The sequence below is a fragment of the Musca autumnalis genome, unplaced genomic scaffold (genome assembly GCF_047663935.1).
Source record: "Musca autumnalis isolate F117 unplaced genomic scaffold, ASM4766393v1 scaffold_5, whole genome shotgun sequence".
Taxonomy (NCBI): domain Eukaryota; kingdom Metazoa; phylum Arthropoda; class Insecta; order Diptera; family Muscidae; genus Musca; species Musca autumnalis.
This window is the reverse complement of record NW_027412088.1, coordinates 23,697,767-23,715,521: the sequence shown is the minus strand read 5'-3', so window position 1 is coordinate 23,715,521 and position 17,755 is coordinate 23,697,767. Positions and strand designations below refer to the sequence as shown.

Here is a 17,755-nt window from a genome sequence, read left to right as displayed (position 1 = left end):
TCTTATTTTTCAAAACACTATAAATTCTCGCCAAAACTTTGCAGTATCTCAATCACAGTATAAACTTGACCGACAGTGTAAACAATAGTTGACATGCATACAACACTGGTAATCATATGTTTTTAGGCGGGCTTTTTGCGAGTTGTGGCAACTCTTTTTTGCGATATTTTTAGTAATTGGCGCGCATTACAGGAGAAAGATAGCTGAGAAGAAGGAAAGAACGGAATTGCTACAAGAAAGAAATTTTACACCTTTAATTTTAATTAAAAAAGACACCTAAAGTACAAAATTTTACACAAAACACACAGATAAACAAAATGGAATCAGAATTAAGTCAAGCATATTACGGAGTCTATTGTTCTTCGAAAGAAATTCTTAAGAATAACCAGCGCCATTTGTATTGTAGCGTACGTAGACAAGTTTTTTTTCTTGAGGCATTTGTTCTACTTTCGATATGTGAGACTTGTGACTGAAGTGCTAGCACAGCTGCCTCAACGATGTAAAACTGTGCTTTTTTGGTGGTCAGTTATTGATTTTTTGCTTTTTCTTCGACTTTTTTTGTTTGATTTGCAGATGTTGGATTTATTGACGAGCACCTGCAAGACAACGGGTTTGGTAGGTAGTAAAGTTGTGAGTGATGAAATGATACAGTTTTGGTTATCGGACATCTTGGCTTTGATGTTCGACACAGACCGTGCCATACAGACCAAGGCAGTGGAAGCCTTTGAACAGGGACTAACATCGATGGATGTACAGACTATACACAATAGCAAAGAGTGGCCTGCCTTAAAAGCCTCGCTGGCCAGTGTGCAGGCACCAAAAATCCACAAATTAAGGGAGGAACGAAATTCCCACTGGCATCGAGTATGGGGTTACATGATACGTATACTCGATAAGGAGCTATTGAAAGGAGCGAGTACCATAAATGCATTTCTGGCCATAGTTGAACTGGGATTTCGCAGCACAGACAATACCATTCGAGCTGAATCATTTTTGTGTTGGCGTTTGTTAATAGAAATATTTGCCAAATACGACGAATTGTCATCTCCAAAACGCTTGAAATTGATTTGCATACCGCTGAAAAGTTCACAATCCAAATCCGCCCAGGCGGCTGAAGTCAAATTGAGGGTGTGGTGGTATTTACTGACACGTTTTGGCAACAAGTTGGGAGCAAATTTTGAAAGTGTTGTGGAGCCATTTTTGCATTTTTGTTTTGGTGGTGCCGCTTCTGGTAAACAGGTGGTTAGTGCTGCAAAACAATATGAAGTTGTAAGGGAGTTGGCTGTACCTTGTATGGCCAAGCTGTTGGCAAGCGAACGTAATGAATTCTTGGATCGTTCTTTAAGAGATCATAAATTGGAAGCCATGGAAACACCATCAGCTCTACTGGAAATGGAAGTTTTGGAAAAACATTGGTTATCGGTGGTAAATGCAGCATTAGATGCGATACGTTTAATGGTAAGTGTTTAATACATGTGCGTTTTATAATGTGACTGACCCCCAACTGTGTGTGTGTGTCTAATAAATAATTGATATGCGCCTTGTTGTTTTGGCGCCTGGAAATTCATAGCACAAACGAATGTTGGGTATTGATCAGTATTGGCTTTTAAGAATAGATTTTGTAATAATGGTGTGCTTCTTTTTATTCTAGTTAGCTGAATCCTCGGAAAATGATGTTAGTGAACAACATCTCTTTCAACAATTATTGCGTCAACTATTGCAAATGACATTCCGTAAGGATATAGTGCCTCTAACAATACATGTTTGTTCGGAGATACAGAAAATGCAAGCTAATCATCCACGCGTTGTAATAATCGCTATCAATACCTTAGCTTCGGAGGGTATTGTATTGAAGAAATCATCGGAAAATGCAGAGGAATATCCAAAATTACTGGATACATTTACCAAGCTGTTTATATCAGCACGTTCTATTGTGCCACCGGCTATTCTTAATCGATGTATTGATAAAGTTTTCTCTTTGGATGCCCATGATACGGGACGTAATAAATGGCGCTCCCTAACGGTGATGATGTCAACAATATTCACCATCAAAGATGATGAAGATTTTGATGCCTTTGAAACAAAATTAATCATTTGGCGCAATGTCTCTCAAGGCATTGTTAAGCATTTGAAGGAGAATGCATTGGATGTACGAGTTAAAGAAAATGCCTTGTTGTTGGAACGTTGGATACTGTGGCCAGTTCATGTGTGTGTGGGTTTTGCTGGCTCCAAATCAACAAATGGTTTTGATACTGCTTTTTGTTCGTTGTGGCGACAACTTATTAATGCTGGACAGAATGCACCCGAGAGACGTTCTTTCATAACCAAAGTACAGGATTTTCTTAAAGAATTACTAAAGAAACGTCACGAAGAAAATGCCTTTGGAGAACTATTTGATGCTTATGCCACAGCTTCTATGAAGCTTGAATGTACTAAAGATAGTACACAACATCAAGAATTTTTCACTTTAATGCAGGACATATTAAAACAACAATTGCCCAAGAAACCTTTGGAGGCTTGTATGAATACGTTACGCAACACATTGACCGGATTCAAAGCAAACGAAGCCAATGCCCATTTCGAACATATTAAGGCCACACTTTCGGCTGTGGTAAATTTGAATGCCAAGGGCACCACTTGCGTTTTGGAGAATAAATTTCTCGATGAATGGAAGAGAGCTGTCATGGATAAATTGCGCACCTCGCTAAGCAAGGAACTATTCCAACAAATGAAGGATGTTGTGAAGGGAAACAGTGATGTCTTTATTGTTGTACCTTCTGTGTGGAGCTATAATCCGGATAAATTAACTGAAAGACAGAAGGAGAAACTTGCAGAAAAATCCGATATACCAGCTCTCTACAACGATATGAGTCAATCCCAGGAGACCTCATTAAAGCCATGGACTCCTAAGAAGATTGTCATTGCACAAAAAGATAAGTCGGAAATTGTTTTGGAAGGACAACACTCGGAGGAGGTAATTGAAGAAACAGAAGAAGCCTTGGTTGTTGAGAAAACAGATGCTGAAAAGGCGGTGCTGAGCACGCCGGTTAGTAAAAAATCGTCTTTGAGGAATCAAGGTAAAATTCAGGGAACACCTAAAGAAACGGAAGACAATAAGAAGGCATCAGCAGAGCAAGAAGTTACCCGAAGCACTCGCAACTCCAAGAGATCTATTTTGGCCACAAGTGAAGACGAACCCAAGGAAAAGGTGGCCAATACCGAGGATAGTATCATAAAAAGGGTAAGTATAATAAAGTAACTAAAACATACATGCGAACATATCTAGAGAATAATTTCAATTTATTTTTATTTATCAGGCAACTCGACGTTCTGGTCTGCGCACTAAAAACGATAACAAAAAGGCCGATGAAACCCCAAGCGACAAATCTAAATCATCAAATGTTGTTGAAAAACCACACCAGCAGCAAACAGAAAACATATCAAGTATGTGTGGTTGCTTTATTATTTAATTTGTCTTTTAACACAAACATAAGATAAGATATGCACACGAATACATACACACACACCCGTTACACTTATAGAAATGCATTGATGGTCAATGGACGTCTAATGTTTTCAACTCTTTTTGTTTTTCGTAGGCCCCAATAAAAATGCTGCCAGTAAAACTGCAGCGACCACCATCATACCCAATATCACCGAAGATGTTTTGGAAGATCATGATACTCAAGCAATTGAAACCGATAAGGAAAATTTGGCTATTGAAAAACCAGCACACCAGCAAGAGACTCAATTGCAAACAATGACAACAGAATCATTGCCACAGACTGTAATTGCTACAGCAACACAATTAACATCTGACACTGTTGCCAGTACACAAATGCCTCAAGAAACGGAAAAAATCACACTTGAAAAGGCGCCAGCCACAAGTGCCGTTGCTGAGGCCACCTCCAAAAAGGATGAAGCCACCACCACCAACAAGAAAAGTGGTGCAAACACAATAGAAATACTATCAAATGAATTGATTGATCTCAATAAAGCAAACGCAAATGCCATAAATGAAATTCTACAAACGAAAGAAGTTTCACCGAAAAAGACTAACCCAACTAGGTTTACACCCCTGGTAATAAATATTGATTGGCAACAAAACACTATTACACAATTTTCAATAAATTTTCATTTTTTTCTTCTATAGTCTTCACCGCCTGATCGCAAATTAACCAACAATAGCAGCAGTCCCACCCTAAGGCCAAAACCTTCATCCCATTTAACAGGCCGTGGTGCCCAATTGATCAATATGATACGCAATAAAAAGGTTGATATATCAGCTGCTGCTGCAACATCAACACCGAGCAATTTCCCATCATCATCGGTGTCGACACCATCACAGCAACGTAATCCCGCTGCTGAGCTAATGGAATTAACCGGTACCGATCAAACATCAACACCAGTTCAGCATAAAGATTTTCTTGTATTTTCGAAACGTTTGCCCTCACCAACGGCCAGCCCATCGGCTAGTATTTTAAAACGTAAACTGCGAAATGATAGCATTGAAGATTTGTCATTCGATTCGCCAGCTTTTAAGCGTAAACGAGTTAGTTTCCATGATCCACCAGTTTCGGTTACAAAGGAATATATACGTGACGCAGATGAAACAAAAACCAAACCGAAGAGGTAAGTTGGCATGTTATCGTATTTTTTTGTTTGTTTGTTTTCCAAAAAGGAAAAACATAAACGTGGATTGAAACGATGGATTTTAGAAGAATTTTTTTCAAGATTTTTAGGAGGACTGAAAGGTAGAGATTGTGGGTTTTTAGATTTCTAGGAGGATAAAATAAGGATAAAACCCTTATTTGTTTTAGTAGGACCCAAAGAGAATAACATGTTATCTTTTTTGTAGATTTGTAGAGACGAAATAGGGGACCTTGTATGATTTGCAGGGCCCAAGGCGATAAATAAGGGAATTTCTGAAAGATTCTTAGCAAGACCAAAAATGGATTGCAAGCGTAAAATTATTGTAAGATTTTTATGATATACAAAACCATGGATATTTTAAACATTTTTAGGATGGGATAGAATGTAAAAGGACATGAAGGCAATCAAAGATGGGGGGACCCATAGTGTATGCAAATCTTTATATGTTTGAGCGGAAATTGTTGAAGATTCCTTTATGGAACAAAAAGGGATAAAACCATGGATTTTATAAGAGTACACAACCGGGAGATGTCACTCTCCTATTTGGCGCGTATTCATGGGTGGAGCATGGGATTTTTTGTTGTGATGTGTCGAATCGGAACAGACTGAGATTGCCCTCAACAACATAATAAAACTTGAGGGTCTTTTAGATCCTTCCAGAGAGCAATCTCTAATAATAGATGTTTGTTATACTTTTTCCTCATATACGAGCATCTATCAGATCCCTTATGGATCAAAAATGTATCGGGGTAGATCCACTTAAATAAACAACTATGAAGAGAAAATCGGGTAGAAAAAGAAGATACGGGCCAGATCAAGCGATGTTGATCTGGCTGAATTAGGCTTGGATGCCTTGACTCGTACAGCCGGACATGCTACAAGTTAATTTTAAGTTAGTGATAGGATGGTTTACTAACCGGCAATCTCTTTGGAATATTATGGAATATTATGGCGGAAACTCGTCTTCTTCTGACAGTACTATGGCCGGGGACGTCCAATCCAAGACTCTCATGACCATTGAGGATAGTTATAGAAGAAAAGTAGGGAACTCCCCGAACAATTGGAAAGGCTTGCTCTAGAAGAGCGGAACGATGACATATTCAGAGGAAATGTTACTTAATCTAACCTAAAAAAAGGATGAGCTGAACACCACCTTGGTGATCTCGGCTAAGTCTTCTGGAGCTATGGAATTTAGTGCACAACTGGCACCAACACCAGTTCCGTTTTTTATCGGTACAAGCCATTAAAAATAACTTCCTAGGCAAGATGATACAGAGACATTGTTGGAGAACCGAGGAAGAGAATCCAATGACTCCATGGACAGAAATGCCAACGAAGTTAGGGGTACTAAGCATTACAAAATTGCTGTGTTATATATCCGCAATTCGTGCTTCATCACAAGCAAACAGTTTGCGAAGAAATTTAGAAGAATTTATCTCGATGCTAGTTTCAGGTAGATAAGATCTTCCTACGAGAACCTGGAACCGCTCAAAGCAAAGCCTCTAAAGGAAGCTGCAACGACAAACAAGAAATTAGATGAGACAAAACTTGGTGCTCAGAGCGAAATTGTGGAGTGCGATTCTGTTCCAAAGTCTATTTCTAAACCCCACTCTTTCCTGAAAGGTACCGGTAAGGCTGAAGAACAGTTAGTTGTAGTCACGTCCACAGGCTGGCCACCCGGATCTTTCCCGAAAGGACAGAAATGTTAGTCCCAATTTAGTCCATATTTACATTAGGCAATTTTCCTTGCGGCAATTGTCAGTTTGTCGGTGAGAGAGGGTGTTGAGAGGCAAAGGGTTACCATATACCTCACCTCTCTCTCCATCAAACTGACTATTGCCGCAAGTAAACTCGCCTAATGTAAATTGGGACATAGAGAAAGTTAGAGATACTAAGCATTGCAAAAGTGGCGTGTTATATCTCTGGAAATTCAATTTCAGTTTTCAATTTATTTTCAATTTTTCGTGCGAAGCTATCCCAGAAGGAGTTCTTCATCAGAAGCAAACCAAGTTTAATGACGAAATTTAAATGAATTTATCTTCACGCGAGCTTTAGGTGTATAAGATCTTCCTACACGAACCTGGAACCCACAAGCTGAAGTCTTTAAGCGGGCTGCGATTAAGAAGAAGGCCAAAGAATTACCAAAAGAACCTTGCGTGGTCCATAAAGGTGAACAATTGGCGGTGGGTCTATTTCTAAACCCGACTCTTTCCCGAAAGGTACTGGTAAAGCTGAAGAACAGTTAGTTGTAGGCACGTCAACAGGCTGTAAGATAACTATGGTGGGTGGGCTGCCTATTAAAATAATCGTCATCTGAGAAGTCGAAACAAATTTAACAGCCTAACATTGGGACGCACTTTCGCTCCTCCAAAGGCTTATGGTCATCGCCCAAGACAAGGATGATTTCTCCATTATCTCCTACGCAGCGGTCCTTGACCAGAAATCCAAGGAGAAACTTCCCAGTACTGAGTAGACGAACAACTCCTCTACCTCCTTTGTAAAAGCGGCGAACAAAGACACACTTTCAACACCCAGGATGATCACAATGGACCATAAGGTCACCGAGTGGAGTGGCTGCAACCTATAGCAGCTGCGCATCCTATAACCAAACCTAAGACACAAAAAACCTCATGCCAGAACGACCCCAATGATGCCAATTCACGAACTTCGAGTGAAAATCTCTGGCTTCGACGGAAAATCAACGACAGTCATTGGTTGCTAGTCGAAAAACGGTCTAAGGGGCATCATTGCTTCTGCTAAGGTAAATCAAGCTGCACATTCCTCCACAAGGGCTTCAAGGTAATTACCTACCACAACTAGAAGCCACTCAATCCTGTGGCAGCGGGTTCTTTGTACCGGAATGACCCAATACCAAAATCGTTTCGACCAACGGCTGCCAATCCAGCTCCAACCTATGCTGTTACAACAACAACTAAGAAAAACTGGGGTAATACCTTTCCGAAAGGTAATACCGTCATGGGTTTCCCCAACATTACGGTAGACAAAGGGGGCATACTAAGAATACTACACCTTTTTCAGGTGTAATTCGAATCATTTTAGTTGTAATTCGAGATTTCCATTTGTAATTCGTAACATTTTATTTGTAATTCGAGAATTTCATTTGTAATTCGAAACATTTCAATTGTAATTCGAATTATTCCATTTGTAATTCGAATTATTCTATTTGTTATTCGAATTATTCTATTTGTAATTTGAATTATTCCATTTGAAATTCGAATTATTCCATTTGAAATTCGAATTATTATATTTGTAATTTCAATTGGAATAATTCGAATTACAAGTAGAATAATTCGAATTACAAATGGAATAATTCGAATTTCAAATGGAATAATTCAAATTACAAATAATAATTCGAATTACAAATGGAATAGTTCGAATTACAACTGGAATTCTCGAATCACAAATAAAATGTTACGAATAACAAATAGAAAAATCGAATTACAACAAATGAAATGTTACGAATTACAACTGGAATGTTTCGAATTACGTGTGAAAAAGGTGTAGAGCTACAAAATCCAAGCCCCCCTATTCAGTAACTTTTACATCGCGCTTGACTATAACGAATATTCTGAACGAAAATTCCCCGTGAGTTGTATCTTTCCGCGGTTTCAACATAAAGGAAAAAGTGAGAAAACACAAGGGGAAAATACGTTCAGAATAACCCCCGTAATGTTCGCTTTGGTCCACTGAAGAAGTGGTTAGAGATGCCACTTGCAACAACTTGCCATTGTAGCTCCACATTTTGGATTCTTAATATACATATATTAACAAAATTCCTGTATATATCCAGGGTTATCATGAATATTTCCCTCGGAATTTTCCGAACGGAAAATAATTTTAAAAGGTTAAATTATTTTAAAATCAATATTTTAAAAAGTTGAAAACTACTAGAATCACTTAATTATGGATTATTCTTGCCGAATCGACAAAAATATTCCCTTTTTGGACATAAATATGGAAATAAAAAATTATAAAATTGGGGAAAGGGAAAAATTCCGCACGGAATTTTTATTCATGATAACCCTGATCGTGTTCTGAATCATTTAACTCCCATACATTTCTTTTTAGATGCTTAATAATGGACAAGGTTTCAGAGGCCAAACATGTTTTGCGTAGACGCAGTAAATTGGATAGCCTTATTGAAATCGAGAAATTCAACAACAATGCTGCCGATTCGAATGCTACTGCTTCAGCAGGTGATAAGAATACAACAGCTGGTAACGCAAGCCACCACCATCAGCAAAGCTCGGCAACAGCAGTAAATGCACCAACAAACACGGCGTCCGCCTCCAATAAATCAACAGATCATGTTATGGATGACAGTATAACATCATTGAAATGGAATGACAGTCGCAACACAACGTCTGATGAGCATATCGCACACACAGATCAAAATAATGAGGCTCTTCTTCATAATCCCCCATCAACTTCACAAGCTGCCGCCGCTGCCCATCACGTTTGCAATCATCCCGAACCACAAGAACTCAATTTGGATACTGCCATTGATATGGTCTTGCAACAATGTTCGTTGGAAACAATTCTGGAAAAATACTTTGCCAATGAAAATTCACCACAATTGAAATCGTCACACACGGTGGCGAAATTCCTTTCGAATTCAATGGAAACCCATCCCAAAATCAAAACCAGTGTCTTGGAGACATTATCGGAAAATCATTCAAAAGATTTCTTAGATCATGCTGTCCAGGAGAATTTGTCTTCCGTAGTGTGCGATCGCTTGAATTTGAATTCGGTCATTGATTATATCTGTGCCAAGTCGAAAATTAATTCCAATTGTCGCAACAATTTGTTACAGCAATTGCCGGATATTTTGAAGCACAGCAAAAATGATGTTGAACGTTTTGAGTTCATTAAAAATCTTCTACAACAGTGTCAATTTACCGATGAACACATTTTGGATTTAATCAATATTCTAATGCAGGTTCGTTCTGGACGAAAAACAGTTGGAGAACATGCAACAATGGTCTCGGAATCGGCAGTCGATTCATCTTCAAATTTATAAAGCACATGAAGTAGCTGAACAAAAACGCACGCAAAATAAACAAATCAAACATGGAAGAATTGCAACCATCGAAATTTGTAATGTACAACAAAAAAATTATTATTTTTTATTTTTATTATATATTATTAATTAACATATATACACCAACAACAACCCCACCCACACCCCCATTATTCGCTTTTTAGCATTTTATGTTATATTTAAACAACAAAAACACACCCCAAAAAACATCGTTTAATAATTTATTTAATTTTTTTATTATTATTTTTTAAAAAATCTATATGTAGTATACTGCATACATATATTGAATTGAAAATCATGAAAAAACAAAAAAAAAATACATTTGTATAATTTTAAATATATTGGTTATGTTATGATTAAACAAAAAAACACACAGTATGTTTAGTTTACAATGTTATGGCAAACAAACAAAAACAAAATTATTATTATTATTATTGATAAAGTTTAACGAGGGTTTTATTTTCGAATAAATTTTTAGATAGTTTAGTACTTAAATCAGCAAAGTATTTTTATTCTGTTGGTGGTTATGGGAAAATAGAAGTTTGTATAACTACATATTGCATGGGACGAGGTCGTATCAGCTTTTATGAAGTCAAAATTTAATTTTACACAAAACAATTATTAAGACATGGTAGGAAACCTAAACACACAGATGAAAAAACGGAGAGCAAACGGTAATAATTTATGTAATGCAATGTGGCTGTTCCGAAGGGTTATAACCACGAAGCTACTAGAAGAGTCCGATGAGTGGGCTTGGCACTTTTTGTCTTTCTGTCCTAAAGATATTTAATAATACCTAATCGAATATACTACCACTCCCACCGATTTCGATCTTCAGCCAGCTAATTTCAGCTGTCTATTCTGCCCAGTAAAATCGAACGGAAGGAAATGAGATGAGAATTTCTTTGACGTATGCATAATGAAATTGACAGTTGAAATCCACAGAATTTTGTAAACGTACTATTAGCGTGGAAGTATGGACTTCCGCAACAAAAAATGTGGACACGACAAAGCGATCCCCGATGGGGCCTTAAACTGGACATGTTTTTGTTGCGTTGCGGAAATGTATACTTCCCGAGATATGGGCCTCCAAAGATCCACAAAGGCCCTAACCTATAACTTTGGCAAAACATCGCAGAAAATTATGAAAAAAATTACCACAGATAGTGCTTTTTACACCGAATCCAACGATGTTGCGGAAATGTATACTTCCCGTGATATGGGCCTCCAAAGTTCCACAATGGCCCTAGTCTAAAATTTTGGAAAACCACCGCAGAAAACTATGAAAAAATTACCACAGATAGTGCTTTTTACACCGAATCCAACGATGTATTGCTTTTGTTGCGGAAATGTATACTTCCCGAGATATAGGCCTCAAAAGATCCACAAAGGCCCTAACCTATGTTTCTCTAAATAGGCGGCCTTCGGTCGGGATTTAGACTTTCTCCTATGGACAGGTGCAAATCTCGGGAATGGGAACAACATTTTCTTTTAAATTAGTTATTTTTCTCTCAGAGCCGGCCTTCGGCCGGGATTTAAAACTTTCTCCTATGGACAGGTGCAAATCTCGGGAACGGGAACAAAATTTTCTTTTAAATTTAATATTTTTGGAGGCCTATAGCTCGGGAAGTATACATACCCTTCAACAAAATAATACATCGTTGAAATCAGTATAAACATCACTATTTGCGGTAATTTTTTAATAATTTTCTGCGGTGGTTTGCCAAAATGTTAGACTAGGGCCTTTGTGGAACTTTGGGTCCCATATCTTGGGAAGAATACATTTCCGCAACAATAGCAATACATCATTGGATTCAGTGTAAAAAGTACTATCTGTGGTAATTTTTTAATAATTTTCTGCTGTGGGTTGCCAACATTTTAGACTAGGGCCGATGTGGAAATTTGGAGGCCTATATCTCGGGAAGTATACATTTCCGCAACAAAAGCAATACATGGTTGGAATCGGGATAAAAAACACTATCTGTGGTAATTTGTTCATAATTTTCTCCGGGGGTTGCCAACATTTTATACTAGGGCCTTTGTGGAACTTTGGAGGCTCATATCTCGGGAAGTATACATTTCCGCAACAAAAGCAATATAGGGTTGGAATCAGGATAAAAAGCACTATCTGTGGTAATTTTTTCATAATTTTCTGAGGTGGGTCGGTAAAGGAAAGATAAGCCTAACCTATATATAGAATGTAAGAAGATAGTTCCGTTCTAGTATTCTAGCAGAAGTAGATCCGGGTAATCATGAATGTCAACTCACCGTGAGTTTTGTTTTTGCCGTTTCAATTTAAGGGGAAGTTGAGAAAACTTACGGGGAGTTGATATTCATGATTGGGCTGGATATATTCAATAAGGGTCTGATATAGATTCAATTGTGGAAGGCAATAATCGTTTGGTACTAGAGGGACTGGTTGCCACCGTGGTGCAATTGTATGCACAATCGCCATACACGGTGAATACCCGCGTTCAATTCAGAAGCTAGCCAACATCGTATTTTCATCAGTGGCAAAATACTTCTCAGCATAATGTTTGGTGACATTTCCTGGGTATCTTAGCCAGTCACTCTGTACCAAAAGACTACAGACCTATAAGCTTATCCTGCTTTCTCCTCAAGACACTCGAACGACTGATCGATCTGGAGATTAGGAGCTTTGCAGACACTGCCTCGCTGAGCAACTCGCAGCATGCTTACATGAAAGGTAAATCTGTCGAAACCGCTCTTCATGAGGTCGTGGGTTTTATTGAGAGAAATATGGAGAATTCAAACTTTACCTTGGCGGCTTTCCTGGATATGGAAGGAGCATTTAACAACGTAAAACTTGAGTCCATTAATCTCTCGCTTAGAGCGGTCAACACCCCGGAAACCCTGATGTGCTGGATCAATAGGATGCTGGAGAGCCGGATCATTAATTCCAGTATTGGGAGTTGACAATAAGGAAGACAGTAACTAGAGGTACCCCTCAGGGAGGTGTACTCTCACCGCTGCTGTGGCTACTTGTGATAAACAATATTTTGGCGGAATTCGACAATCAGGACATCAAGGTTGTCGCATACGCGGATGATGTGGTTATACTAATAACTGGCAAATTCTTGTCCACAATATCGGAGCTTATGCAAAGAGCCTTATCAAGGCTGTCCCGTTGGACCACCGCAAATGGCCTTGGTGTAAATCCAACGAAAACAGAACTGGTATTGTTTACCAGAAAGCGTAAGCTCGGCGACTTCGTGCCACCAACATTGGATGGAGTGCAATTACATCTATCTCTTGAGGCCAATCCTGGATTCTCAATTGAGATGGAAGAGGAACGTCGAGGAACGGACGAAGAGAGATATGATTGCACTTTATTCGTGTAAGAATTCCATTGGGAAAAGCTGGGGATTAAATCCAGCTATTATACACTGGCTGTATAATACTGTTGTGAGACCCATCTTATCCTACGGATGTCTTGTCTGGTGGCATGCGCTTCGACATAAATCTAACTACGGCAACATATACAAGGTGCAAAGGGCAGCCTCGATCCTGACAACTGGAGCTTTTAGAAGTACACCACAAGCAGCTCTAAATGCGATGTTGAACCTCTTGCCCATGAGACTCAGCATCAAAGGTCAAGCAGCACGTAGAGCCCTAAGGCTACCTGAATTGAATCGTTGGCGTAACAGCACCTATGGACATGCATGCATTCTTCGGGAGCTAGGTCCAAACCTTATCTTAAATCTGCAGGGGAAATTCAGCGACTACTTATCACCAATCCAAAGATTTGAAGATTTTGAGGTCGTTATCCCTAGTAGAGATGACTGGATCCGTAGTAACCCTCCTCTGGACGGTCTGGCTTTCTACACAGACGGTTCTAAGATGGAAGAAGGTACCGGAGCTGGCGTCTACTGCGAAAAGCATTGTCTCGAATACTCATATAGGTTGAACAGCGACTGTAGTGTTTTCCAAGCAGAAATCTTCGCGATCAAAATGGCTGCAGAGTTGATAAAAAGTCTGGATGCAGAAATCTTTGAACCGGTGACTATCTTCGTTGATAGTCAGCCGGCTCTTAAAGCCATCAAATCTTCCAACATCAAGTCTGAGGCCGTTCTTGAGTGTAGAACTGCTTTGGCGAACCTCACAAACGCTGTCCGACTCTGATGGGTACCAATCAATCAATACACCCATATGTCACCTTTCGTTCTTTGAAGAACGAGCCAAGGAACTGTGGTGTAATGAACCAAGGTGCAACGTGTCAAGGGCCATCAACGTGTCAAGGGCCATCATTGACGAGAGTCATTACCGGTTATTGCAACATCCGAGCTTTAATCGGCAAATGGCAGGATGATGGCGTGGACTATTGCAGGCTCTGTGAAGATGAGGAGGAAATGGATACTATTGAGCATATTTTATGTCGTTGCCCGATGTTAACTCGAAAGCGATATAGATTAACAGGAGTATGCTTTCCTCCAAGCTTAACCTTCTAATCAAACATGGAACCAACAATCATAAACAACACCATCAAAAATTTGAATTGGCTTGGACGGCGCGACCCATAAGCGTAACTACTTCTCTGACAGTTTTCTAACATCAACAAATAAACTATCCTCCTTTCTTTATTACATCTTCATCTTTAATAATCCATTTATTATTACTTTCCCAACCCCACCCTCTTTTCTTTACTTTTCTCTTCTTTTGTCTTTTCAGGTAATTCTGAACCTCTTTTTTCTGATTTATGGATGATCACAATGGACCGAAAGGTCTCCGAGTGGCGTAGTCAATATATATTGACATCCCCAAACCTAACCTAGCGATGTAAAAATTCTCTACAAGTAATGTCTTAGGACACGCCGTTTGGACTCGGCGATAAACAGTGGGTACCATATCATTGAACTAATATCAATGCACTCAGCGATATGAGAGAAGTCTCCCTTCTGGGATATTTGTGGAACAAATATTGTACTAGGGGGCTACAATACATATCAATAATTGTGTTATTTCGTCCTAGGTAAAGGCATAACGCTGGCAGATTATGTTGACGCGTGCAAGAAGACGCCTCTTCAATAATTTCCTTAATTAGCGGAGATTGCTAAAGTTCGTAGGACATCGTCTCACTTTCTAGACAAATGTCGTCACATGGCAAGCCGTCGTTTTTCTTTGGTCAAATTCTCTCTCTATAATTGTGTCCATTAGCAGACCGCCCGACTTTATCACTTTCGGCATTGAGATCGTTGCGTATGCGGATGATTGCACGAACTTGGCACCGGATACCTGCCTAATGTCATTTTTGAAAGACTGACCTACTTTTTGATCGATCTTAAGATTAAAATAAAATCACGCTCAATTTCATGTAAAAGAATAAAGGGGAGGTAGTACCTAATTAAAATGCGATTTTGCATTTTTTATTCTTTTATAAGCATGAATTTCTCGTTGTGTTTGCACCTTAACCACATTTTTCCACGCGAGGAATATGCAGAAAATCGCCACTAAATCTACGGCCATTCTGGAGCAGGTGAGACGAGAGTTGAAGGAGATGAAGAAGTTGAGGAGATGGTGGATTAAGTTGGAAAGGTTGGAAAGGAGGGAAGTGGAAATTGATAAGACAAGAAAGAAGAATAAGTAACTGTAGAGGAGAAATCAGATTGTTTTAAGAAGAAAAGATTTAGTAACTAACTGTTCTAAGCCTGTACTGACCCGCCTCAGAGCCACTTAATGCTCTTGCAGTAAAATACCAGGACTGTAGGGTCAATAGAAGAGAAGTAAGAGAGAGAGAGAGATTCAATCACGTGTACACCAAATAGTCTATGTCTTTTGACCATCAGTCTAGCACATCTACATAGAAGGCGCTCGATTGTCTCCGTTTCCTCCTCATCCTTACATAACCTACAGTACTCTATGTTATTGTCATCCCACATGCATGTCATAGATCTTATTCCGCAGTGGCCAGTTTTGACCCATACAACGGTTCTGATTTCTGACTTGCACAGTGAGAGAAGAGATGCAGTTCTAAGCCCTGAGATTACCGGCCAGATTGACTTAGATACCTTACAGCCAGGTCTTGCAAAACTTTAACGGTTTTCTCTGCGTAGAGCTTACTGAGCTTGTCGAGAAAAAGAAGAGAGGTGGCTTGACATAATCCTCCAACCTGAGGTCCGAGGATTGAGAGCCTCTTCTTGTCAATTCATCAACTATATCGTTTCCCTCAACATTGCAGTGCCCTGGAACCCAGCAAAACATAACAACTATGTTACATGTCTTTGAACAGTCCTAGATTTAATAGTGTATGACCTTAACACTTTTAGAGCAGCCTGGCTGTCCACGTAAACAGTGACTGTTTTATTTACAAGATCCGCCATTCCCACTATTAGCTCCAAGGCTTTCCCAACCGCAAAAACTTCTGCCTGAAAAACACTACAATTGTCATTAAGCTTATACGAGTTCCTGATATTCAGTTCTTCACAAAACACACCAGATCCCGTGCCTTCTTCCATATTCGACCCATCGATGAAAATTGATAGGCTATCGGGAAGTGGTCTGCCTTGCTCCCATTCACTTCTATCCGGGATTATTACATCCGCTATGTCAAAGTCCAGGCTTGGTGAAATGTAGTCGGTCTCACCTCCCCCGTCTCTTAACCCAAACTGACTAACTATTCGCTGCAGAACGTTTGCATGTCCAAGGCGTGAGCAACGCCAAAGATTTAGCTCCTTAAGCCACAAGCCAGATCGTGATGCTTGATACTGTACAAGAATATTCATGGGCTGGACGTTCAGTATGGCATTCAATGCTGCCTGAGGGGTGCTTCTAGCTGCCCCAGTAATGAGAATTGACGCAGCTCGTTGCACAGTAGCTAACTTAGACAGATTGGGATTATTGCTTAGGGCATGTCACCAGACAAGACAACAATAGGTCATAATGGGACAGACCACTGTCCTATACAACCAGTGTATTACATGTGGTCTGAGACCCCACCTCTTGCCTATGGAGTTCTTCTTGCAGGAGTAGAGCGCAATCAGACCTCTTTTGGTGCTTTCCTCCGTGTTCCTTTTCCATCTTAGCCGATGGTCCAGGACCACTCCCAGGTATTTCGCCTCCGTAGAGAGATCCAAACGCACACCATCCAGCATTGGCGGCACAAATTCGGCAATATTTCTTTTTCTGGTGAATAGTACAAGCTCAGTCTTAGCAGGGTTCACCCCAAGACCATTGTGGTGAGCCCAGCGAGAGAGCTTTACCACCAGCGCACCCTGCATCAGTTCCGACAGCGTCGACAAAAGTTTTCCACTAATTAAAAGGACAACGTCGTCAGCATATGCTACTACTTTAGTCCCCAGTCTGTCGAACACCTTGAGTATCCCATTCACCACTAGAAGCCACAATAGTGGAGATAAAACTCCACCCTGTGGGGTGCCCCTAGTGACTGACTTCCTTACGGAACTCTCTCCAATACTGGAATTGATCAGTCTGCTCTCCAGCATTCTGCCAATCCAGTTTATTAGGATAGAGGGGACACTCAATAGCTCTAGAGAAGAATGAATGAATTCAAGTTTCACATTATTGAACGCTCCTTCTATGTCTAGAAAAGCGGTCAATGTGTGATCCAAGTTATCCATGTTCTTCTCTATATAACCCACTACATCGTGTAGCGCTGTTGCTGTAGATTTCCCTTTCATATAAGCATGCTGAGAACTGCTTATGAGGTCACGATTTATATAAGATCTAATCTCGGTATGTGGTAAGCTATGTGGGACCATTTTTCTCCTCGTATATGCAACGCGATGAAAAATTCTGAAATCTGTCAGAACGCAGTCTGAGAACTGCAACAGGCAGTGAATCATTTGCATGAGGAGACAAAGATTTTTCCGGTACAGCAACACAAAGACACGCTTTCGTTGCAGTACTTGTTCGGGTGTTACCGTAAGGGTAATCCTAATCATCATATGGTGGATAGGACCCCATACCCAGTCATGTCAGGAGGGATCTTCGTGATCTAGAAAGAGAAGTCAATAAACGCAGCTGCACTAAACAACTATTGAGTGAATACGGTTCTTGAGAACA

The 17,755-nt window shown here is 39.8% G+C and overlaps 1 protein-coding gene across 1 annotated transcript; it reads left to right on the top strand.

Moving 5' to 3' along the window:
• The first annotated feature begins 162 nt into the window (after positions 1-162).
• Rif1 (Rap1 interacting factor 1) lies at positions 163-10,210 on the top strand. The gene is made up of 7 exons (XM_073989117.1): positions 163-407; positions 574-1,458; positions 1,652-3,241; positions 3,318-3,444; positions 3,600-4,081; positions 4,154-4,632; positions 8,743-10,210. Exons 1-7 carry the CDS (start codon positions 318-320, stop codon positions 9,692-9,694), a joined length of 4,605 nt encoding a protein of 1,534 aa, XP_073845218.1. The 5' UTR covers positions 163-317; the 3' UTR covers positions 9,695-10,210.
• Positions 10,211-17,755: the final 7,545 nt, after the last annotated feature.